General features: G+C 39.6%; 1 protein-coding gene across 7 annotated transcripts in view; it reads left to right on the forward strand.

Moving 5' to 3' along the window:
• Nucleotides 1–25,674, forward strand: part of tead1b (TEA domain family member 1b) — a 50,862-nt gene that overhangs the window by 17,282 nt on the left and 7,906 nt on the right. Inside the window, exons 4-12 of one of the 7 annotated variants that reach the window (XM_086025263.1) lie at nucleotides 12,848–12,912; nucleotides 16,409–16,471; nucleotides 16,562–16,624; nucleotides 19,367–19,378; nucleotides 20,233–20,364; nucleotides 20,649–20,692; nucleotides 21,284–21,345; nucleotides 22,143–22,267; nucleotides 22,932–23,105. In XM_086025263.1, coding sequence (XP_085881389.1) covers nucleotides 12,848–12,912; nucleotides 16,409–16,471; nucleotides 16,562–16,624; nucleotides 19,367–19,378; nucleotides 20,233–20,364; nucleotides 20,649–20,692; nucleotides 21,284–21,345; nucleotides 22,143–22,267; nucleotides 22,932–23,105 — 740 coding nt within the window. Of the gene's footprint in view, nucleotides 1–12,847; nucleotides 12,913–16,408; nucleotides 16,625–19,366; nucleotides 19,379–20,232; nucleotides 20,365–20,648; nucleotides 20,693–21,283; nucleotides 21,346–22,142; nucleotides 22,268–22,931; nucleotides 23,106–25,674 lie in introns of all 7 variants that reach the window. The other 6 variants (XM_086025260.1, XM_086025264.1, XM_086025265.1 and 3 more) reach the window with 6 other exon arrangements.

Below are 25,674 nucleotides of genomic sequence, written 5' to 3' on the forward strand. Positions count from 1 at the left end.
TCTGCATAGAGTATTACCTCAAATTGCACTTGGCTTGGCAAGACTTATTTAGAAGAATATTTAAAAAGGGAAGGCAAATAAGGAGCTCTGGCCCGAGCCAAAGCACTTGCACAGTTCACCTGCTGTGCTCGGCTGCATTCATTTATTCCAGAAATGGAGATGATAAGTGAAACAACACGCTTCACTCAAATTGTATGTTTATTCATTGAGTTATATATTTTGTACTTGTCTTGCAAGCTCAATGACATTTGTGAATTTTTGTGTTACTGTCGGCAAAAAAAGTATCGTTTTTTTTTTTTCTTCCGTCGTAAGATAAATCTTAACATTTGCACCCATAATATTTTTCTTGTTTTTTTTCAACTTTAAAATGACTCTCTAAATATGGTGGTTGTTATCTATTAAAAATCAGTGTATGTTTAGATATGAATATATCATCAGATCAGGATGAGCCACAACTGTAACCATGTACATGGCGTCAATATGTCACATACAGTATTTACAAGATGAAAGTTGCATCAGTTCCTCTTGTTAATAAAGGTTTGTAGACAGTACGTATGTTTTTAATGTATATACAGTAGTGCTGTCAAGCGATTAAAATATTTAATCGCATTTTTTCATAGTTAACTCATAGTTAATCGCACATTTTATTTATTGTACAAAAAGCCCTTGATTTTTCTGTCCCATTGTTTTATTGAATTTTAATACCCTTAACATGAATAAGAGGATTGATTTTCTTATGCAAATGCGACCATTTTGTCACTTCTGTCGACCAAAAATAACATCACAGTCGCTCAGGGCTCAGGTAACGACCAATCACAGCTCACCTGTTTTCTGAAACTGAGCCATGATTGGTCGTTACCTGAGCCCTGAGCAACTGTGATGTTATTTTCAGTCGACAGAAGTGACAAAATGGCCGACCCCTGAGATGGCTAGATTTTGCTGCTTGACATATATTCCACAAACACAATATTAATCAGAATGCCTTTTCTCAACTAGGGGGCCTGCATAGCACATATTCTTGAAAAGAAACGAAAAGAAAGAAAGAAAAGAGAAGAAAGAAAGAAAAAGAAAAAACAAAAGTTTGGGTTGATTTCCTCTTCAATTGAAAAAACAAGCATTGGATTCAACTCACACAAACATCCCCTCAGCCCTTTGAAACACACACACACACCCACACACACGCACATGCACACAAATACGCACACAAATACGCACATGCACGCACGCACACACCCCCACCCGCACACACACACACACACACACACACACGATAATTTACATTGGTGTCGTTCTGACAAATATATTTATTGCTTCTTCTGTTTGAGAGCAACTTGCTGCTCAAGCTCCGCTTGGTTTTCTGGGCTATGCTTAAAGTGGACTACCAGGATCTATTAAAACTACGAGAGCAGTCATTTTTACGGATGTCACTTTTATTCTGCTCTGGCAATGACTTCATCGACTAAAAAGATTATTACTCACTGCTCGGGTGTCTAATAAAGGTATTTTGTTAATTAAAATTCTGTCGTGGGTATATTTCAATGTAAATTATGTCAGATAAATGAATGAGACACAGTTGGTGGAAATTGTCCCGTTGAGATTGTCCCATGCGGCTCTCGCGCTGCGTGTATGTCGTGAAGTTAGCTGGTTTGGAGTAAATGGCAACCCGGAAGTCGATTTTTTTTAATCCATGAGGGAATTATCAACACTCACCACATAAACTCATTATTTTATTGATTTCGACTGTCTGGTATGTACTACTGTAACACATGATTGATTTGCCAATTTGCCAATTGATATTTTAATTTTTTTATATTAATTTGGGGATCGCATATTATTTTGTATTTATTTTTTCTGAAATACTGCAATATTGTTTTGCCAGGATTTATTTATTTATTTATATTGTGCTTAAGTATTTATTCCTTTTTGATTTGGTTTGGTACGGCGCATTTCCTGAGCGAAGAAGAAACGAGAGAAAAAGGTGAATTAGAGCGAGGCTGTTCATGTCTGAATAAAGACACAACAAAACACTGTCCTGCCGTATCGCTTCTCTTTAGCAAGGAAGACGCCAGAAGAAATACAAAAAGTCAAACCTATATTGTATATACCACGGCCTCCGAAGATAAGGAAGAACAACTTTTAAGGATTACACTACCAACAACGTACGTCACAACTATCACCGCGGCAGGGGGACCCCGCCGTGCATGTGTCAGTCGAGCAATCCATCCTCATTGTCAAGATATTGAAGTAGACGTAACGCCTCCTTCACCTTGAAGCTTTTTTAAATATATATATATATATATATATATATATATATATATATATATATATATATATATATATATATATATATATATATATATATATATATGTGTATATATATATATATATGTGTATATATATATATATATGTGTATATATATATATACATGTGTATATATATATATACATGTGTATATATATATATACATGTGTATTTATATATATATATACATGTGTATATATATATATACATGTGTATATATATATATATATACATGTGTATATATATATATATATATATATATATACATGTGTGTATATATATATATACATGTATAGATCATGGTGACCAGCAGCCTTTATCAATGGAGCCGCTGGTTGCTATGGAAACCTTAATCACACGATAAAAAAAATGTACGCCGTCAAAAGGGGGTTACGTTAACGCCGTTAATAACGCATTTAACTGACACCACTAATACACAGTATTGTTTACATTTCCATATAGACATAGAGTAGTGCCAGGCAATATGTTTTTGTGCTTTCTTGCCTTTTAATGTCAACTTTTTCTGTCAGCTGGTTTTGTTCTGTCATCTGGTCAGTGATCCGACCCAGACCCTTCCTTTGGGAACTAAGTGGCACTTGCTTTGCAGAGATGCTAAGAATGAGTTCGATATAATGAGTAGACCTGGCTTGGCCCCGATGGCCCAGCACTTTGCGCCTGTGGGGCTTGTATCACCAGGCCGAGAATGCTCTGAGACAGAGTGTGCAGACCTGATCTTCCCTGCTGGGCAGATAATTAGGGATTCTGGCATCAGCTCAGACTCCCTGAGTCACCTGCATTCACTCAGAACGGAGTGTGAGGGACTTCATTGTAGGAGATACATCACACACCTTAAAGTGACATTTTGGAGTTTATTAACGATACTAATTTCTATTCATTTGTTGAATATTTTTTGCACTCCGCAATGTTTCTTTCTGAGGGTCTGCCTCCATTTTTTGGGAACATCTCAATCAATCTTTCCATCTTGATTGCACGTCTCCCAACAACCAACTCTGCATTTTGACAAAATAATGGGTCAGGTTGACATACAGCAGATGAGGTATTTGCTATATTTTTTTTAATATTCACTGTGAAAAATATGATGTCTATACCAAAGTGAAAGGGGATTTTTTTAATCTCACTCACTTACTGCTCACTTACTCATTCTACAATGATTACAATATGGTGATATGATACAATATGGTTTTGAAGGCTATAAAATGTAAAATGAACTTGAATAACCAAACTGCATTGCAACTAGGTAGGCAACATGTGTGTTGGTGACGAGAATGCTTATTTTATATCTAAGTCAATCTTTGCCTGATTAAAACCATTTATAGCTTGGACTCATTGGCTGTAGTCGTGTTTCCGCCCAGTATTTCACTTCAGTTTGCCACAGTTAGATCAGGTAACTCCGAGGCTTGTGTTTCTGCCACACAGGTGTAGGCAGGATTTTTTTCTTTTCTCTACATTTAAATCATTTTAGTGAATCCTGGAAGACAAGCGTTCGATTCTCTGTTGATCAATCAGAGGACAGCAGTGTATCAAGCTCCACCCTTCACAAGCGTACTGAAGTGTACCACTTCAACTGGCATGCCAACAAGGGTGGCAACAAGGTGTGACTGTTAGGGTTGGACCTTTTGGGAGACTTTATAATGGAAATGCAAAAAGATGTGTGCCTTACCAAACTGAACTGTTCTGTACCGCTTGATAGAAAGCGGCAATCCTTTAGTTCAGAATAGGCAATAATGAGAATGATCAGCTAGATAATACATTTATATTTGTAGGACGCCCGGCATGTTACAGTGCTGAATACTGTACTTTATATTGTCTCTTTCCATTACTGCTGCAGCTGTTGTGAAAGCACCAAATAAGAAAGATGAGTATTGTATTAAACTCACCAACGGACATGTAAGGTGCAGGTATTATTTGTATCCACTTGAGGTAGCCATGCTCACGTTCTACTGTAGTATCTGTGACATGAGTGTGTATGTCTTTGGAAAGGCGGAGTTTGGCCTGGTGAATGGAATGGGCATCAGCGAACGAGAGTGTCGGCTGCGTCCTCCAAAGGCTGAATTTGGTCGCCACATGACGTAACTTCTGGATCGACTAGACCAAATTCACATAGCCTTCGATTCCAGCCTTCAAATCTGGCCTTCGTTTCCAAGGGAACAGGCCATGAGCGAAGGCTGGATCGGAGCACACTTTGGTAGCTTACATCGCTGCGCTTTTCTTTTACGCAACTCTTCTTTTAACTCTTACATGGGGGCGCCCTGCGTCCGGACTCGGCTGAGTTTACTTTCACAAATTTAAGTATACGTTTTTGTATTTAATCTCAAAACATCGCTCATAACTTTGAGGCGGAGATTTTGCTCTGATCTTTTTGGAGTCAAGTGATTTGAGTTATTCGATTAATCGTTTTATTGTCGTGCCGATTTTGTTCTCCTCGTCACTTAATGCTTTCACCTTGAAATAGTGCCAACATTTTTTAGAGTCCTGGTAGATTCCTATTTACTTAAAGCAATTTTGGGATAGGCGCAAGCCTGGTCTGATATTGTTTGCTGTGGGTGGTGAATAGCAGGCCGCTGCCTGTCCGAATCCGTCGTACACGGGGTGTGTCCCAGCTGTGAGGTCTGTATGAGGCCCTTGGAGCCAGGCTTCTGGTTTCAGGTTGCATGTTCCCAGTTGGCTGCTTTTGTTTGACTAAACCACAGAGACTCGGCTCCTCTTAAAGTGGCAGTGTCACTTTCATGCTCTTTTCAAGAAATCACGTCTCATGCTGATTACATCATATTCCATTGATGAAACACTTTTATTCTGATGAGATCATCTCACACTGATGGGACCATTTTGAGTAATCAGCATATGAATGAAATCTGAGTGCCGGTGTTATTCTCGAGAATGCACGGGGACAGCGCACCGCCGCTAACAGAGCCTGTCATCTTTTCTTTTTCTGTTTGATGACAAGTGACAAGTGTCTCTCCACACTGCACAGAATCCCTGTCAACAAAAGAACCACAGACACCAAATAATCATATGCAACGCCACGGCGCTTCACTGTTCAACATATCTTACTCGGCCCATGTTCGAATTCAATTGCAGCGTACTTTTACTACATTCCTTTTGGGAATGTCAAGGTATCTCCACTATTGAGAGACTAGAGCGACTAGGCAATTCTAACCATATCCATCGACTCCCTCATCCCGCGATTATGATTTCAACTTGAAATCGTCACCATCATGACCACGAAGTTAGACTCTTCATTAATACATATTTGTTGCAGTCAGCCTCTCTTCCTTTGTGCTCCGACGTGCCATTGATCCCGAGAGATTGAAAATATTGATTTGACTCTGTGTCTTACTTTGTTGGAGAGAAGGGGGCAGCGCAACTTCCTGACTGCTTCTACCGCCTTCACACATTGGACTTGCGGCACAGCCAGTTCCTCGGGAGACTCATAATTATAGCCGTCTTTTCAGATTAGTCCAGCAACCTGTCCAACTGTAGCATCTCTCCCCGGTCATTTATTTCATCCCTCTCTCTCCTCTCCTGAGAGACACAGCTCAGCACAATGGCCGGGCCAGTCTCTACAATAATGTATGTGATGATAAACACAGTGGCTCCTAATTGATAGAGTGATTCAGACGAGGGCTGGCTGTGCAAATTGGTCCCCTGTGAGTATATTGTACAGAGTGGAGCCTCGCAGGTTTCAGCTCTTAGCCTTGTTTGAGAGGCGTACAGCCAGGGGAGAGGAATCAGAATGGGTTGGACCAGCCCGGGTGATAAAGATGCTGTCTTTGCCTCCTTAGCATTGTCTGAATGCAGCCAGAGTTCAGCAGAGGTTGCTGCTGTAATCCTCTCAATGTCTCCAGGAAGGCTCAGGTTAGTGACCCGCTGCTTTGTGATGTCTTGTAAGATTTTGAGAGAACACCTCACCTTTAATCCCCCACTGTTCAACTAACACATTAGCTCAACCGTGCCTGGCCCAGCCCCTGCAATAAAGCCTTTTAGCCAGCTCAATAAGGTCGTTTGAAGTTAAGTATTGATTTCTTTTGGTGTCCAGAGTAGGGACAAATGGATTTTTAAAGAGCTGTTAATTACAGTTGAACACAGCATTATGAAGAGAACTGGATGTTTGCTGTAGCTGAATTTCTAAATGGTCAGTGAAAGTCACCAAACATTTGTCAATTACCATGAAAATCTATGCAGCCACAAAGCTTGTTTACAGAGCCTCATTCAGAATAATACTTGAAATAGTTTCCTTCAGCGTAAAGAAATGTTCGCTATTGACTTTTTGATACACTGCGTATGCTAGAACCTGGTTTTTATGGCCATGCTTTTACTGACTGAATTGGTTATTTCATTTCTATTCAAGCTTATTTGCATGGTATGAACTGCAATAACTTCAGCAATGCAGTTAGATAAACATGTGGTCCTCATATGTCCTTGTGATTGTATTTATTGTATTTACTTAATAGCGAGTGAATAACATTGTACCCGATGCATGCCGTGCATGAATGCGGAAACCGAGTCTCTTGTGTAACAAAGAATAACTTTGTGTATTTCAACGTATCTGCATCAAGTAATGTGTGGCCGTGATGGGTTTTTATTTATTTGTTTATTTTTTCAATCCAGCAGCAACACTTTCACCTCAGAGCAGCTCGGATGGAGCCTGATGTCATGATCAGTAGATGTTATCCTCTGATTTCCACCAGCAGTGGCCTGGAGGCTAAATGAGCCTGACTGTTATGTGGGCTAATAAAACCAGCAGCCCCACTATGCCGTATAGGAAACACCTGCCAGACACCCGATCATATTTCATTTAATTGCTATTATTTTATCTTCAATAGCAGACAGCATTCGTTTTCCCTTTGAAATTGTTACTCTCAGAGAAACCTAGAATATAGGTCAACATAATTTGGCCTTTCCCAACAAAGTTCTTAAATAACATGTTAATAATAATAAATGTTGTGCGCCCTGCTATACAGGCTCTGCTCTTGCCCTATGTTCACGTACACTTGGCAAAACTGTGGCAATATGTTGATAATGCTTTGAAAAGAGTCTCTCCCCCTGTCTTTTGTCACCAAAGACCATCGACAAATACCTTGACAATATTGTTTGCTTTATTGTGATGTTAGTATTTGCGTCACTTAAGACGTGTGTTGGCACGCACCCCCACACACACAACTCACCTACGCACACGCACGCACACACACACCCGCGCAGATACTGTATGCACACGTGCACACACACGCTTGTGCAACAATTAATTCAGTCTTTATAAACAAAAAAAAACAACATGTTGTACTATGCAGTCCTGATTCATTTATTGAGGGCACTCAGAAACCAGAAGCATTGCCAAGGCTTAAACATGCCACATATAAATCCAATGATTTAAATGCTATGATCTAGGTTTGCCATAGCTAAAGAAAGGTCAAGTTTAATCATGGTTCATAATTTCTTTTAGGTGTAAAGGATCAAATGTATTGATTTTTAACCTGATCTAATAAGATTGAAAGAAATCAGATTTCAAATGTTGTTTTTATTTGAAAAAGGGTCGACAGTATTCTCCAGCTCACCTGTGACCCAAGTGAATGAATAAAGAATAAAGAAAATGGATGGATGGATGGAGAAATATTAACATGTTATGGTCTAAGTTAAATTTAAATTACTGTTAAATGCCCAGTCTGGATGAGTTATGGATGAAGCTTCTGTCCCTGCATAGACATTGAACAGTATATGTAAAGTTGACAACATTTGAAGGGGAATTTTTCTTTGTTTATAAATTACTAGGATTTTATGCTGTCATCAGTGTGTGGATTCTTGCCAAAATTAAACCCCGCCCACAAAAGAGAGAGAGAGAGAGCATGATTGTCCTTGGGAGAGTAACTACTCTTTATATAAAGAATCCAGGTTGGTATCAAGTTTTCCAATAATTATCATTTAAAAACTATAAAAGTTACACACAGACAAGTAAATCATATTTTTTTTGTTTTCCTCGTTTCAATGTGATAAAACAAGAAGCAAGAATCATCATTTGTTTTGGCATGTGTGGAATCAGCTGTTGCACTGACTTGGTAGAAGAGCAGTAAATAACAGTCAAAAGGCTGTGAGACAGTCTCAATTTGCTTGTGATTAGAATGTACAGGGTCCTTTTTAAAGATTTGAAAAGAGGGCTATTGATAGGTCAGTCCTTACAGGCCAGCCACTGTGGCACATTTGCTCTGTGATGTGGGAGGCTGCTGTGTGTCTGTCAAGCAAAGTGCTAGAAGCCGCACACTTGCAGACCACTTGCAGGCTATCTGCAGGCCCATTCCAAGCCAGGCTCTGGGCTGAAGGAGTGCTATAGCCCAGATGTGACTGCGGTCGTGCTTGCATTAGAGAGGGAAAAAGGGTGGTGGGTGGGCTTTTACGGGAAATTGATGCGTTTTAAAATTGGGGGAAGAAATGGCTGGAAGGGAGCTGCAAAGCATTGTTCTTGCTGCTCACGACAGAGCCAAGATCGTTATTTGTTTAGCATGCCTTGACCTGAAATTATGTAATTATGTTACAAATGGCTTTGTTTCCGGACTCAAAGTCAGTTGAGACAGTTCTTCTTGGGACCCCAAAACTGCCTTATTGGTCAATTTATGTCAGGCAAAAAGGCTTGACTTGTTTTTATTTTATTTCGACACCTGTTGTTTTTCTGTGGGGGAAGTTTTTTGTGGGTGTGGCATCACTGAGGTAGGTCCACAGCATAACATGACAATGCCCTTCATTGTTATTCAGAACAGAGGGAGTCTGTCACAGCTTCCTTAGAAAGGATGCTGGTAGCCAAATTGGATTTCTGACTGAATGAGGAATGGGCTACTTGGGGACAGCCTAGTGAAAGTTGAGCCACCATCCTTTTGTGGAGATGCTGGTGGAGTGCCATTCATATTTCCTAGCTCCTCCAGAGTCATTGAGACAGAGATCTCACAATAAATGTTGAATCCTTTCCCTGCTGCTTTGAGTGACAAGAACCGGCCTTTAAGAGTTAATTTTGCGAGGTCTCTGTAGGTTTTGGTGCAACTGCAGGACTTTACTTAACCCTGAGAAGTCCCCCAGACCCCCACTAACCAGGGGCAGAGCTTTGTTGAAAAAGCAGGAAGTAAGCATGGGAATGGTAAACGGGATGTCACTTTTATAGCGCTTTTCTACCTACGGTACTCAAAGCGCATTTATCTACTGATGACGCAGCATCGGGAGCAACTGGGGGTTCAGTATCTTGCTCAAGGATATTTCCACATGGTCACAATAGCCGGGGATGGCACCTACAACCTGCACAAAAAAAGAGAACAATTCCGTATCTCATCCTTATCAATTAGTTCATTGCACGTGGTTCATACCAATCTTAATATGCAGGATGGGTGTTTAGTCAAAACTGCCCATAACTACATGACCTTTCCGATTACCAGAGTTTGTGCCTTCAATCCAGGTACAGCCATATGAGTCCACAGTGCTACCAAACGAAACCCTTTCCAGGACAGTGGTCACGACAGCTATTCAAAAGTTGCTTTCTCCTATATGAAAGAATCTTTAAAAAAAAAAAAAATCTTAACGTAAGTTATCATAATTCATGCATAGTTAAATATAATAATATAATATTGAAAAAATAAAAATAAAACCGTATGCGCAGTTTGTAGATGAATATCTCCAGAAAGCCTCCGCCTATGTGTTTTGCGACTACATTTTTCCAGTGACTCGTCAGGCAAGAGTGAGCAAATCTGTGGCTATCGCTATCGCTAATGGTTGTGAAAGTTCAGCCATGTGCAAAGAGCAGGAAACATGGCTAGTTGGCCACTACGACTAACATAAACCTAAATTGCAGATGCTTCAAGCTCAGGTCTGCAGTTTGGGAGCATTTCAGCTACCTGGTTGGAAATCACGTCAGAGACAATTTGCCCTAAGTGCTTCAAAAACCCCTCCTTCTTTAAAGCGGAAGTCAACCAAAACATTTTTTTTAAGAATGTTTTATGCAGGCCCAGTAGTTGAAACACAGCATTCTGATTAATATTGCGTTTGTGGAGTATGAGTTAAGCAACAAAATCCACCCATTTTTAGCCATCTCTGGGGGCGGCCATTTTGTCACTTCTGTCGACTGAAAATGGCCTCACACACTCTCAGGGCTCAGATAACAACCAATCATAGCTCAACTTCAGAAAACAGGTGAGTCGTGATTGGTCATTACCTGTGCCTGGAGCAGTTGTGATGTCATTTTCAGTCGACAGAAGTGACAAAATGGCCGCCCCTGGAGATGGCTAAAAACGGGTGGATTAACTCTGATTCCACAAATGCAACTGGTGGGTTTGCATAGAACAAAAAATGTTTGGGTTGACTTCCCTTTTAAGTGAGACATGGAAGAAAACTCAGGCACAGTCTACTCTGACAAACGTCATGATTATGTTATGCACAATCTTGGCCAAGTGGTGAAGATCAAGCACCCCGGTTCGAGACCACACACTGCCAACATGTCCTGGACACAACGCTGTGGTGTGCTTGAACAACGGGTCAAATGCAGAGGACAAACTTTGCATACGTGTGTGTATATGACAAATAAAGATGATTCTTTTTCTGTGTTAAAAATATAATCGTGTATCAAACTGTGGAATCGAGTCAAAGCTTGTAACTTTACTTTGTATATTTATTTGTCATTTGACAGCTCACTCTGTCTACTTTAAGCATGATATCCTACAACCCTATGCAGCTGTTTCCTTTTCCTTTTTTATTTTTTTTCCTACTTTCCCAACGGAGAAGTGAATTTACCAGCCCCATTTGGCATTTAACTTGCCAGTGTAAGTCAGGCAGTCATTATTATTGATCCATGTAATATCTTGGTGGAACAACTCACCATACGATCTTATGTCCCGCTCAGTATACACTGATGGTGTTTATGGCTTCACTTGACTACAACCCGAGAATATTTTCTTGATTTATTTCTAAAGGATTCTGCCTGCTCATAAACAACTAAGACAATAATGGACACCTGGTTCTGCAAAGTCGAGCAAATCTCTGTTATGTGTGAGCTCTCCAGATTTCACAGATATGAGGAAACATTTCTGGCCGTTTTTTTTTTTTTTTTTTTTTTTTTCTTTCCCATTTCAATTTGTTTGTGCACCAGTCTTGTACCTTATAGATTTTAGGTCGCAAAGGCAGAATTATTTCGGAGACATTTTTAAGCCATTGTTATTTTGCTGCACAAATGCAGGACCCATCGAGCTTCTTTACCCCAGTCTAGTGAAAAGAATGAATTATTCAATAGCAAGCAAGCTTTCAGCTGGCCATTTGTGTGCTTTGATCTCAGAATCAGGAGGTTGCATGAATGCCTGTATTGTCATGTTACGTTTGCACAGTGTGTGAATTATTGAAATCTTTACCCATCTGATGAAGTTTACAGGCGCATGGCACAAGCAGGCTCGAGCTGCAAATCCACAGATATTTATTTCCCAGCAGACAGCATGTGGCCGCATGCACTAAGGCTGACCTAACCCCAACATTAAATAGATTGTCATTCACACCATATTTACATTGTTATGGATGCACCGACAACACAATAAATGTCAGAAGGATCTGTCCTGTAATTGATCCTCAACATTAAGCCTCTATCTGTTCCTACCACATCACAGCATATTGACGTTTGACTTACATCTTGGTCGTATTTTGTTGTTTTCCTACAGCCGCAAAAAGGAATCGTAAACGAATTGTGTCTGGATGTGACTGCAGTTTCCTATAACAAGAATATTTGCATTAGCTGCCTACCGTGCATTCTCTTGTTAATTGCATAATACGATACATCATAATTGATCACATTAGCATTTGTGTAGGTTGTCGATGTGTCGTGGTGAGAATAAGACATCTGACAATGAAGTGAAGGCACAAAAATGTTGCAGTGATTTGTGGTGGGTGGTTGTACATTTCATAGAACAGTAGTAGATCAGAACCCTGGCATTGCTTAGCTACAGCTGGACACATAATTAGAGTCCCCCCCAACCTATAATTTGTCTAATAGTTTTGTTTGGCGGCATGTTATTAACATATGAAAGGGCTAAGCAGAGGTCATGTGCATTGTGACAACAATTAGAGCAGACCTGAGGGCACAAGAATGTTTCGAGCCCTTGTTAATTGGAAATCTGTACAAAGATGCACATTAATTAGAATCTAGTCAGATCTGCTCTGTTTTAAAGCCATTTCATCCATTTGCTTCCCCGCAATAGAATGAACAGCTACGTCTTTCATTGTGTTTGGTTTTGAAGAGATTGAATTTAATTTGAGAGGCTGTGCTTCTGGAGTTTTTTTTATTTTTATTTTTTTAATGCTAATACCATTTGGTGTTTTCATGCAAAACAGTGTCTTGTGTGTTTACCAGTTTATATTTGTTCTTTTAGTCAGCCACATCTAAAAACATACTTATTCTACAAGTCGAACCTAGAAGAATGGATTTTCAATCCAAACTTTAATGACGCAGTAAAACGTGCAGCCATCGTCAACTTAGCGCCACATGATCTCAGGTCTTACCATTCTATGTTCTTGCAGGTCGTAACGAGCTGATCGCCAGATATATCAAGCTTCGGACCGGGAAGACGAGAACTCGCAAGCAGGTAAGAAAAGAGGGACTGTCTCTATTGCATGGCGGAATAATCCCCTGTCACGGCCATGTCGCATGAACAGATGTCCCTGGATTTAGACATCTCTGAAATTGTCTCTCTTAGTTCTTAGTTCCACTTTGAAACACACATAAGAGCCTTAGCTGTAGTGAATTTGGAGATGAAAACATCAGTCGGTTTCCCCTTGTGCAATTCTATGAACTCCTGACCACCCCTTCGCTCAAAATGTAGCCTTTAATTTAATATGATAAATCAGTTTTACATGATGCATTTATGAGCATCAATGAGATGTCATGTAAAAAGGAAGTAACCACAGTTACTGAAAATATTCCTTTTCCTTGCAAATGGAATCACAGAGTTCATGCTCTTGGCTGTGGTAGAAGTCTTTATTAATGGGGAAAGTCTCGACCTTAATGATTTGGTACCATACCTAACCAAAGAGTGTTTTTCCTGTCGTCCGTATTGGGGAGTGCATCCTGTCTTTAGCAGTCTGTGCGCACAACTCTGACCACAGATGAGCTCATATTTCTGAAGCAAAGTGATGAAATACAGACCACGCTCACATCTGTAAATGACTAGGGATGCACTAATACTACTGTTTTCAGACCGCATACAAGTGCTTGCATTTGAGTACTTGCATTTGAGTACTCGCCGATACCAAGTACTAATATGAGATAATGCCATTCCATCTTGCCGTTGTGAATGTTTTATTTTAATCAAATGGTTTTCAAAAACACTTTTATTTGCAAGATGTCCGAGTCAAGTCACCTTTTTGCGCTCATAATGCGACTGTAAACGTGAATGGTGGTTGCACTGAACTGCAAGCCAGCATTAATCAAGCAACCAAACTAGTGGAAAATTAACATCGCTGAAACAAACAAAATACAACAACGCTGACACAAAGATGAATGCAGCAACACTGTGTTCATCTGCGCAACACATAAAAAAAAACAAAAAAACTACAAATTGGTTAAATGACCAAAATACTTGTTTCAACTCGTGGGCTTGCATAGAACATATTCTTGAAAAAAAATGTATTTGGGTTGACTTCCCCTTTAAAGTATCTCCACACTCCACAACCCAGAAGGTAATTGTCAGACTGGTGGCGTGGTATCAGTGCATAGCATTTGTACGATCCGATAATCGGTATCGGTGCAGCCCTATAGATGACCTGATCCTTTGCTATAAAACAAATGTTGCAAATACAGAATTGAGGGCTATAAAGGACAAGTCATGTTGGTATGTAAAGGAAATCAACCAAAAGAATTATTAAGAAGCATTCAGTTAATTTGCAAAGGTGATGTGAGGGTCTCATTCACACCATCTAAACAGGAAATTTCCAAAATGAAGAAGATGTATAAAGTGACTTTTGTTCATTGTGTGTAAGTATTGATCAGGCTGAAATGAGGAAAGATCTCTGCTTAAATCTGCTTTTCAACTCAGGCAAGGTCCACACAGTGGATATAGAAAGTTCTATAGAAAAGTTCTTTCTTGAAAGATTTTTTTATGTTAAAGGTCACATTAATGGTGTAAAAGGTTTTACAATTATTTATATCACAAAAACGTGGTATTTGAACAGGCGTGTGTCGACTTTTTTGGCCTCTGTACACATGTATTCAAACAAAACAAAATGTAATACATGAACAGGCATTTGCAGGCAGCAAGTGGCAATGTACTCTAACCGAATACAACAATCCAACAACAATTTGGAATGGAAAAGGCCAGTCATATAAGTAGATTCACAGTGAAGTGGAGTTTGTCCTGATTATCCCTCTTGAATGTAATTTTAACAAAACAATAAAGAAAAAAACCCTCAGTGAAATTGACCAAATAGTCTTTTTTTTCAAGTCCAATATGAATGGATTTTTAATAGAATACTTGTCTATTTGGACATGGCCTCGGAATGAGAGGAACATGAAAGAAAAACATTTATTTTTCGCTACTGATCCCAAGGTTCAATGGTGCTGTTACTTCTGTAGTCAATGTTTGTCTGAAAATTTCAATTCATGTATCATTTGTGTGTTACACTTGGTAGCGATGACTGAATCCAGAGAGGTGTACAGTGCTCAACATAAATAGATACAGTACACCGTATTTGAAACGTAGTATTTTTATCTATTTCTCAGTGAACACAATAACAATTTCCAGCATTTTGATGAGGATTAAATTTACCGCTGGTTAAATTTGTTGAGGTTATGAAATTGATGTTTACAACATCAATTTGTGTTTGTAAAATAACACATTTGTTATGTGTGCATATTGACAATCAATGGTTAGATTATGTTGAATAGCAGATCACAGAAAATAGTGATTCTGAAATGAAACTCAAGGTTTCATGAATCTGTTGGTGTGCATTCATTCATGTTGAGCACTGTAGCTACGAGTTAATCCAGTTATTGTGCTTCATTTGTTTTGGGGAATTTTACACATAACAGTGATGCCTTGACTTATCAGTTTAATTTGTTTCGTGACCACGCTCATAACTCGAAACAGTCATACCGCATACCGTCTTTCCTTATTCAAATGAATGCAAATGTTATTATTTATTCTTGCCCCACATTGTGCTCCTAGTAGATACTTTACAAAGAGGATAAAGAATATATGCCTGTGAATATTTTTCAGTTAGCCCGTGTGCATACATCACGCTAGCAAACTTTCCTAAGGCAAAGTCATGTGGTTGTTTTAAATACACAATGTGTAATTCTCTTTTTGAAATAATTTTTGATTGTTCGGTTCAACTGGGAGTTGTCAAAACAGCTTTGAAGCTTTTTTTTTTTTTATGCAATTGTTCACTTCCTTCCGGTTGCATCTTGTAAAGTGATGTGAGTTGAGTTCACTGCCACCATCTAGTGCTCGTATCTAAAATTTTTGCTCACAAGTCAAAGCAAAACAAAAAATCAGCCAAGTGACGGCTCGTAGCTCGAAAAACGAGTAAATCAAGCCACTTGTAAGTCAAGATACCACTGTGCAATGACTACACACTGACGTGAGTACGGCGAGGACCCTGAAAATTTACCATTCGCACCTCCATATCAAAATGTTTTCAAATACGATTTTCGGGGGACTGTCAGACTTCCTGTTGTGTAAACATCAACAAGTAATAATTTCCATTGATGATAAGAAACCTTTTTTGACTCACACCTGCTACCACATTAGCATTAGATATGATTGTATTAACAATGTCACCATATTTTGCACAGGAAGTAAACTTGGCCGGTGAAATGCCTCGCCCAGTTCCCATAAGAATATGAGACTAACCAATTGACATTCAGTACACAGCGGCTCACATCTGTGTGCTCTTAATGTGTTCTAAAGGGGCCTGCATCCTCCTTAATCAGCTCACTTAAGTGACAATGACACACAGGATAATGCTTTATTGGATGCTAGCACGGTGTGCTGTGTGGCGATGCCACTGACCTGCACCTTGTCTCCCTGACAAAGACGTGTGTTCTCGTTTTGTTTATTTTCCCCTTTTCTCTTTTGAATGGAGGTGTCTAGTCACATACAGGTCTTAGCAAGAAAGAAAGTTCGAGAAATCCAAGCTGCCATTAAGGTACGTCTGGCTTTGCCCAGTTACAGGGGGCTTTTCATTGCTATGGTTACAGGCTCTTCCTTTGTTTTCCTCCCCTCCCCTACCCCGCAGGTGTCTAGTCACATTCAGGTTCTAGCCAGAAGGAAATCTCGTGAGTTTCATTCCAAGCTAAAGGTATGCGCTTTTCTGCTTTTGGGCTTGTTTGTTGCTGTGCGTCTGGACTAAATGCCCTCTTCCCACAGGGACTGGCTAATACCTGATTCTAGCCCCCTAACCCAAATCTTCTGTTGACTTCTTGTCTCAAAAACCCTTTCACCTTGTCAGCCCATCTCACCTTCATACACTGTGTTTTCACTTATATCTATTTATTTATTTATTTATTTATTTATCCATGTTATGAGAGCAGTTGTATAGCCTTTAAGATGAGCCCCTGTTTTTTTTTTGTTTTTTTTTTACAATTTACATAATAAACAAAATGAAATATTTTTTCATAACTAGCTAGCATTTGCTCATTACACTATAACAAATAATGGATTTGCATTACCAGCAGATAAGGATAACCATCCGAGATGCGCAAATATATGTACGCAGTTTACCATGAGGCAACGTTAATTTGCCAAATTTTCTAGTACATCTGAAGGTCCAAACATCTGACCCAAGAAAGGTATACTTAAAAGTCACAGTCCTTTTTTCTATTTCCTTTCAGGTCTTATTCGGACTCACTGAGGCCATCAGCGTTTCACTTCTTAGGCTTTGCAAATTGCTGTCTGGCAAGAGATTTTTCTGTCCTTGACAGCATTCAGTCCAGTGCAGCCATCAAGTTTCCCAGGATTTGCGCGAAAACATGTTCTAGGAATTTGGTGTTTTCATCGGTGGTGATTTTTGCAGTCTTTCCGCCAAATCAAGTTGGCAAGAGCAGATCCTTTTCCGAGAATCTCTTGCCATTGATAGCGTAAATTATACTTTTGGTAAAGCGGTGTGATGGCCATAAGGCTTCTTAAACTGGCACAGAACTGTCCGGGACAAAATTTGTTGCCAGGTGGCAATTTTGCAGCGCTGCTCCAGTGTCAATTGACAAATATGCTTCCAAAAACTGCAAAGCCTAAGCTGTTAAATGCCGATGGTCTCACGTGTGCCTGAATGATACCTGAAACGAAACAGAACAAAGGAAGTGTATAGTGACTTTGGAGACCTCCTGTACGTTGATGTTGATGTGGTTGAAACATTGCTTATTTATGATGAAAAAGCTACCAGATTTTAAACGAAACGTCAAACTGCTTTAATGTGGGAAAGCATGCTGGCATTGGCTGTTTGGTGATTGGCTAAGAGCGCCAGCGCTCAGGCAGTTGCTCTCTAAGGGGCATGGCAGAACAGGCGATGTGTGTGTAAATGAATAAATAATATGACAGCACACCCTCATTTGACAAGTGTAACCTAAGTTTCCTCCTCAAGGGCTCGGCAGTTTGCATCGAGAGCGTAGAATAGCTGACAAGCAGGCAGTTTAGTGAAATGCCTTCTGCTTTCTGTCTTCCCGTCAACCTGTTGATAATTCAACATTGCTCACAGTACTCCGGCTTGCACTTGCTTTCTTTCCTTTTTATTTTTCTTGGGTGGTCCCATCAGATTTCCTTTCATTTGTACTAACATTAAAAAAATAAATAAAATAAATCACCCAAGTGCACTAATGAGGAGGGCATATGACATTGAACAAACTCATGGTTCAAGAAGAAATTAAGTTAGTGAAGAATGAAACAACTTTCCATTCTGCTTTTCTCCTTTGGGTGTAGTACTATACATTTTGACTTTCACACTTTGTTGTTTCACTCCCAGTATTCCATACCCAGTAATGACGCCTCATTAATCTGTGGTGTGTCTATGTGTAAAGAGCCACAGAAAGTGAGGCAGCCACATGAATGCCTGCTCTTTCAGAGGCACAGGCAGCTCTGTGAGGAAAAACAGACGGCTTTTTTATGAATCCCTGTCTTTTCTCATTTAAAGCAAATTAGACTGCAGTGGCAAAGAGATCTACAAGTGTGCCCTTCCGTTTTTTGTGGGCAGAGGGAGGGATGGGGTGTGGGGGTTGGTGGTGGGTGGGGGGGAGGGGGCGGGTCATCATTGAAAACCTGCTGTTTCCACTCATGTCTATGGCACCTCAGTAAAATGAGTCATTATGCTACTGTTGTTTTTGTTTCAAGTAATGACAAGCTGAGAGCAGGACATTCACTTCGATGCTGCAGCTCATTTATAAATACAAACATCTTCATTTTCTTCATGTTGAATTTGGTGCATTACTCTTCAAGCATCACTGGCTGTTAGACTACATTGACCAGAATACCATTTACAGTATTAGAGTGTAGTATTAGGATTAAGGATTACATGTTTGCTACTGTTGAAATAAACAAATGGCTATGCTCTCTGAACAAAATATATTCTGGATGAAAGGGAAAAACAACAACAAAAATGTGATCCTTACTTTTTCTCATGGGGGTTGAAATTGGGATTGATGAGACTGGGATGTGTGCTTCTGGTGATGGACATTTTGTCCATTATAAATAATGAATGATGACATTTTTTATGATTCCACACTAATTTGGTAAAACATGTATCAGACGGTTCCAAATAGAAGAAATCTACAAATGAGCATTAGGGCCACTGAAAAGGGAAACAAACAAACCCTTTGAGAATTAGCCACATTGATCGAATTACAAGAATAAAGTTTCAATGTTACAGGGAAAAAAGTTGCAAATTTTATATGTCTACAAAAACACTCCCTGATTTCAGTGTGGCCCGAATACTCCTTTGTGTAAAAAAAACATTTTTTTTTATGCATATTTATGCGCTGGATTATTTACAGTTTAAAAAAACACTGTTTATCATATTAAATTTTACAATGTAACCTTGTTGGTTTGCGTTTAGGTCACCAGTATGGTAAGTATGGACTTTTCATCTGTGCTGCTTTTTTAAAACTTTTTTACTGGGCCTTGCTCCGCCACTGCTCGTTTTGTGCTTGTGATTTAGCCGTAGTGAGAGGATTTTCCAATGTATTGTAATGGATTTTCCTCTGCGTGCTGTCCCGCTGTTGTCACACTGTAGCTGGACTCACTGGCATGGGCTGTCAGCATGCTTCAACTTTAGCATTACTGTGTCTGCACGGCTTCTACAGCTCAGGTGTGCACGCTCCTGTTATTGAGAATGCTGAATTTACACTTTACATTTCAATAACTTTCTGAACTACTTCAAGCTGTCACTGTGATTTGGTGTTTCAATAGCCACATCTACACGGAATTTTAATTACATCTAGTGCAGTTATTAAAAGTTTCTTACCTCAGAGGAATCGGCGTCCTTCAGTTTTAATCAATAAAACAACTATGTTTCAAGGTTGTTGTTTTTTTTAACATGCCAGTTGTTGAAACCTTGATAGAAGTGCTGCTGCGGCTGGATGTTTGTTTGTTTGTTTGTTTGTTTATTTATTTATTTATTTATTTATAGTCAATAAGCAAACTTTTGCTGAAATGCATACCACCGTGAATTGGAATCCACGAGCCACGTGTTTGTTTGGTGCACTCCATTCAAAAAAAAAAAAAAAAAAAAAAAAAAGGAAAAAAAAGCTAACACTTCAAAAGCCACGCTGTTGCATCTTCTTTTAACGTGCTTGTATTGTTTGAGAGGTCACTAGTGCTTTCAGTGTTTTTACTGGGTTGTGGCTGTTGCTACCTATGCAACATGCACTCCGCCCCCTTCTTTCTGTGCGAGCACTAAGCCTTTTGTGTCTGATATTAAAGGACCAGGCCGTGAAGGACAAAGCCCTCCAGAGCATGGCCTCCATGTCGTCAGCTCAGATCGTCTCTGCCACGGCTATTCACAACAAGCTGGGACTGCCTGGCATCCCGCATCCAGCGTTCCCCGGAGCAGGGGTGAGGGCCTCGCACCCAGACACCCCACTATTGATCAGTCCTGTTCAGCTTCACGCGGGGCAGCCATGAGAACCGCGCCGGGGCCAAATCACATTACACACCAGGCTTTGCTCAACTGCCCCAATCAGATAAGCTCATGATCAGAGGGAGTGCTAGTGGAGATAACTTATTTCCCAGAACACAGAGCCATTTTCATATTGCCACAAAAGTGGCTTGCGATCGGCTGTCCTTTGTTGTTTCTTGTCTATTAATATCTTTATTCATGATTGTATCTAATTCTTTAGATATGGCAAGGGATGATATCCAGTCAGCCAGGATCCTCACAAGAGTAAGTGTGCTACATTGCTCAAAATGTTACGTTTAAACAAGGTTATCCGCAGGTACATTTGTGGAAAAAGTTAGGGTGAATACAAATTTACTGAAAATGAACTCAGAACCTAAAGAGCTAAGACTTACCAAGAAAATAACACGACCCTTCACGGTGCTGCTTTGCTACATCAGGCAAAGGGTGTCTTAAATCGGAAAACTATTAACCCATTCTTGAGAGAAATGCGCAATTTAGGCTAATAGGTTCACACCGCAGGCAAAGGTGACCCAGATCGGATTGTTTTGCCCATATGCGATCTGTATCAGATTTTTTTTATGACAGTCTGAACAGCTCAATTACATTTTTTTCAAATGCGACCTGGACCACTTTCATTTGTGGTCCTATATCGGATATGTATCGGATTTTTTGCAATGCGACCACAATCTGAATGTCCAGGTCGCATACGGTATATCCGACATTGACGTCATCCGGAGCCCAAAATGTACCCAAAACGAGGGAGAGTGCTGGGAATATTTATGACCATATTATATTCAGTTTTTCTTTTTAATAAACTTTTCTACATTTCATGGCTTTGCTGGATTTTTCTTGCAGCATCAAACCCTTCACCCAGCAAGCCTACCCCACCCAGCCTGCAGTCACAACGGCCATTTCAAGTGAGGATCACTCACACAACACACTCGAAGGAATGTTATGGTCACTGAGGTGGAACACTGTGTCATGGTCATCCCATCTTCTGCTGTGTATTTACTACAGTCGATCCCCACTATTCGCGGGGGATGGGGACATTTTAAAATGTTGGGAAAAGAATCTGTAAACATGCGAATCCACGGTTACTGAACCACAAGTATCCGGGGTAGTCTGCACAGGCTAGGCGTCCATATTGTACAGTTAGGCCTGAAATTACCGGATTAATATTGTGCTCGTATTGTGTATGAAAGTCTTTTTTTAATTAATTAAATGAGCATCTTATATCTGAGAATGAGACAACAGAGTGGACGGTTCCATTTGGATGAATCTATATACGTATATTTTTGTGTGTAAGCGTCAATTAAATTGTATTGTAGTGCGGCGCTTTCTTACCAGGGCCACACATACCCTTAGGGGTACGTGAGCAAATTGCAATCAAGCTCAAAGGAAGTAAAAAGTGGGTCTGAATGAAGTGATTTGTTCCTGGTGTTTATAGTTTAAATGCCTGGTTAAAGTTGACCTCTTTAAAGGAGCTCCAGTTTTTGTGTTAACTGTTATTTATAACAAAGGTAGTTTTTAAAATTTATTTGGACTCCTTTTTTTTAAATTCATATTACTTTTTTTTTTTTTTTTACCAACTTCTAAATGACGACAATTATACGATTATTTAGTATTTTATTTCAGTCGCCACTTTACTACTGCATTAAGGTCTGCATTTTCAAAGGATGAAATCAATGTCGACATTTACTGTCTCACTGCACAGGCTACGAGCCGACAGCCGCTTCTGCTCCGGCGGCACCAGCATGGCAAGGCCGCTCTATCGGAACAACCAAACTGCGACTGGTGGAGTTCTCCGCCTTCCTGGAGCAACAGAGAGACCCAGACTCGGTAAGAAGAGCGTTAAATATAGAACATGAACTATCACCAGCTCCTCTTGTCATGCCGTTTGATTCTTTGTAAATACACTGGGACTTTGTTCAAGAAAGTCAGATGGTGACCAGAAAAAGAGGAAAGAGCTAGGGCCCCCTTTATTAATCAGCTGCCTGCTGAAACATTTTATTTGCATATCTCCCACGTACTTAATCAATTCATCTTTTTGTTCAAAAGAAATGCAATGTTTGCATGTTGTTGTTTTTTTCTGCATTTAATACCACTTGCAAGCCGTCACAAGTCGTACACTCCATTTGACTTGTTGCATTTGACTTCAAGGCAACACATTGGAAAAGCTGCTCCAATGGCACCACACAATCTGCTTTTTTTTTTATGGACGCAACAAGGACAACTACTCTCGTAAATTTAAAGGATTTTCTATGAATCTTTGAATGAGATAAAGTTAAAGTTCAACTCTTTGTTTCTAATATTCCGATTTTTTTTTTTTTTTTTTTAAATGTATTTTTATCGCAATCATTGTTTTCAATCATGTAATCTTCTCTTTGTAGTCCTAAAACTGAGAGCTTCGCTCACCAACTGTAAACTAAATAGATCCTCTTTGATAACCAGTTTGTTTCACTGCGATTTGTGACCATAGCACATCTTTCATTTGTCCTCTCAGTACAACAAGCACCTCTTTGTGCATATCGGACAGACAAATCATTCCTACAGCGACGCCCTGCTGGAGTCTGTGGACATTCGTCAGATTTATGACAAATTTCCTGAGAAGAAGGGAGGACTGAAGGAGCTATATGGAAAGGGCCCCCAAAATTCCTTCTTCCTTATAAAGTTTTGGGTGAGTGAGATTCCTACAATTCCAACAGTGTAGCCTAAGTTGAACGTGCATGCCATTCCAATGCATTCCAATAACATAATGTTTTTGTGTACTATGTAGTGTACTGCCGTTTTTAGCGGGGGATAGCAACAGAGCGTGTCCGAGCATAGCGAGATTCCGCCTCCTGGCACACCCCTAAAAGTGATTAGAATTGCCTTTATCGCGGTAAAGGTTTAAACCATAAATATAGCACAAACCACATGTGATCCCAGAACACATGTACAATCATCTTCAAATGTGGCTGTAAAAATACAGTACACTAAAGAGCTTCCAGTACATACATAGTAGCAGTACCTGACCGGATATGTCACCTGTTATAATGATGACTGCAGTAGTTTGATCTTTTTTGGGGGGGCGTACTCATGGCCAACAGTAACCATTCAATAAATACCATATAATATTGTAGTATTTTGCCCCGAAAAAAACCCCAAAATCTTATTTTACTGTAATTATTAGGCAAGTTTTTCTGCAAATAAGTGATTTTAGGTTGAAATAGGTGGACTGTAAATCCTGAATATGCAGGCTCCACTGTACTCAGCAAGAATACTCACGGTAGTTGAATTTGTTTTTTTGCTTTTTCCTGACACGAATACCCTTTTTATTTTTTGTTTGTATGCTTTATCCAAATGTGTATCTTCTATCTTTTTTGAGTGTGTGTAATTGTCATTTCTCAATTTAAAAAAAGCTCACCAAGAGCATTAGCTAGGCACATTTTGAATGCGTGCTGAATCTTTCTTTCAAAAACAATAATGATATATATTTTTTTCAAAGCCTTAATAGCTGTGTGTCAGTAATGAAGAACTGCACTGTGCCATATTGAAATAAGGCTGTAAGACACACCTCCAAATTTGATGCAGATCCATTCCATACCTACAACTGCAATAACAGATTCATATTTTTTTTTTTTGCGTCAAGCAAAATTCTGTCAGTAATTCTTTATTTATCCCTTCCATTGGAGGCTACATCCAGTGGGTGTCAGTTGTCTACTTGGAGGAGATTGCGCTCTTATTGTTTACAGAATGTGTTAGGCTATATTTGGATGGGCATAGCAGGAGAGCTTTTGATCAAAGCTCTCGCTAATTCAGTCTAATATCTCCAAACAATGGCGTGACCTGGTTGCGCCGCATAATGGCTCTTTAAACATTGCACGTATTCCCTACACGATGCAAAATGCTAACTAGCAGCGGCCAACAAAGTAGAGACCATGTACTTGGACCAAGTCCCCTCACATTCCTTTTGAAGTGACCGGCCAATCTAAATTTCAAATGAAAGGCAGGATCTGCACAATAATGAATGTATAACTGCTCTGCTTAATGAAGGAGGAGAACGGCGGAGGCGGACGTCTCTGCTTTTTGTGGCCGTAATTAACAGGATGTGCGGGTGTACAGACGGGCGGTCCTCTGGGAACATGAACGGACAATCTTATAAATCACTCTTTTAATGTTGCGTGATCCTCTTCAGTATTTCCACTTTGGGTCTGTTTTCATATGAAGTGTATGCTCATTATTCTATTGTCAAAATAATCGAATTCTTGATTGTGGTGGTGGGGTTGCATAATGTGGTTTTATCCATCTGTATTACATGGTGGTTTCCTGTCCTACGTTATGAACCTGGCTCAATATCACTTCTAAGTACCTTTGGGTTTTTCTTCAAGATTACTCGGTCATCACTACAATCAAACATAGCAGAACAATGAAATTCTGAGGTCTTATTATAAGTTGACAAACATTTGCACACGCACTGGTACAATAATGATAATTCTCTCAAAATGTGTTTCATTCATTTTTTTCCCTATTGGATGTATGTGATTTTGCACACATTGCTCTGCTGCCTGCAGTGAGCTCCTTTAATAAATCCTCTGATATTTTCAGGGACATTACGACCAGCATTTTGTCTTCCTTCCGTGGAGGCTGAAAAAGCACATAATTGCAGAAGAAATATTTACACTTAAATTTTATAATTACCATCAAATTATGTGTGTAGTTGGATGTTGTCAAACTTATAATGTCCACTGAAAGCCCATTCCCGACAGTAAAAAAAAAAAAAATGTTTTCTTTGGAAAAAGCCCATTCATGCCAGTAAAAAAAAAAAAAATGAAATTGCAGAAGCCCTATTTCTGCCAGTGTTATTATTATTACTATTTTTTTTTTTGTAGAAGCCCCTTTCCACCAGTGGAGAAAAAAAAGGGTGTGGGGGCGAATTCTTAATCGTACTATGTCCGCTAATAATGTTTGATATAGACGGCATCTGAAGAGACCTGAAGAGTGCGTGCAACTATTTGCTTGAACGTAATGGGCTATACCGCATAAAGGCAAATAAAACCACCATTTTAACACACACTGTCAAACACGAGTATACAATTAAACCTTAATAAAGTCAACTTTTGCATGCCCTTTGAGTGCGACTTTCTGTAGCTCAAACGGTGAATGCCTGTGGATGGGGCTTGCACGTGAAAGTTTTTTTTTCCCCAAAAAATCCACTGGCGAAAACGGGCTTCTCCAAGTTAAAAAAAAAAATATATATATATATT

The sequence above is a fragment of the Filicampus tigris genome, chromosome 3, assembly GCF_054856515.1.
Source record: "Filicampus tigris isolate MCC_2025a chromosome 3, RoL_Ftig_1.0, whole genome shotgun sequence".
Lineage (NCBI taxonomy): Eukaryota > Metazoa > Chordata > Actinopteri > Syngnathiformes > Syngnathidae > Filicampus > Filicampus tigris.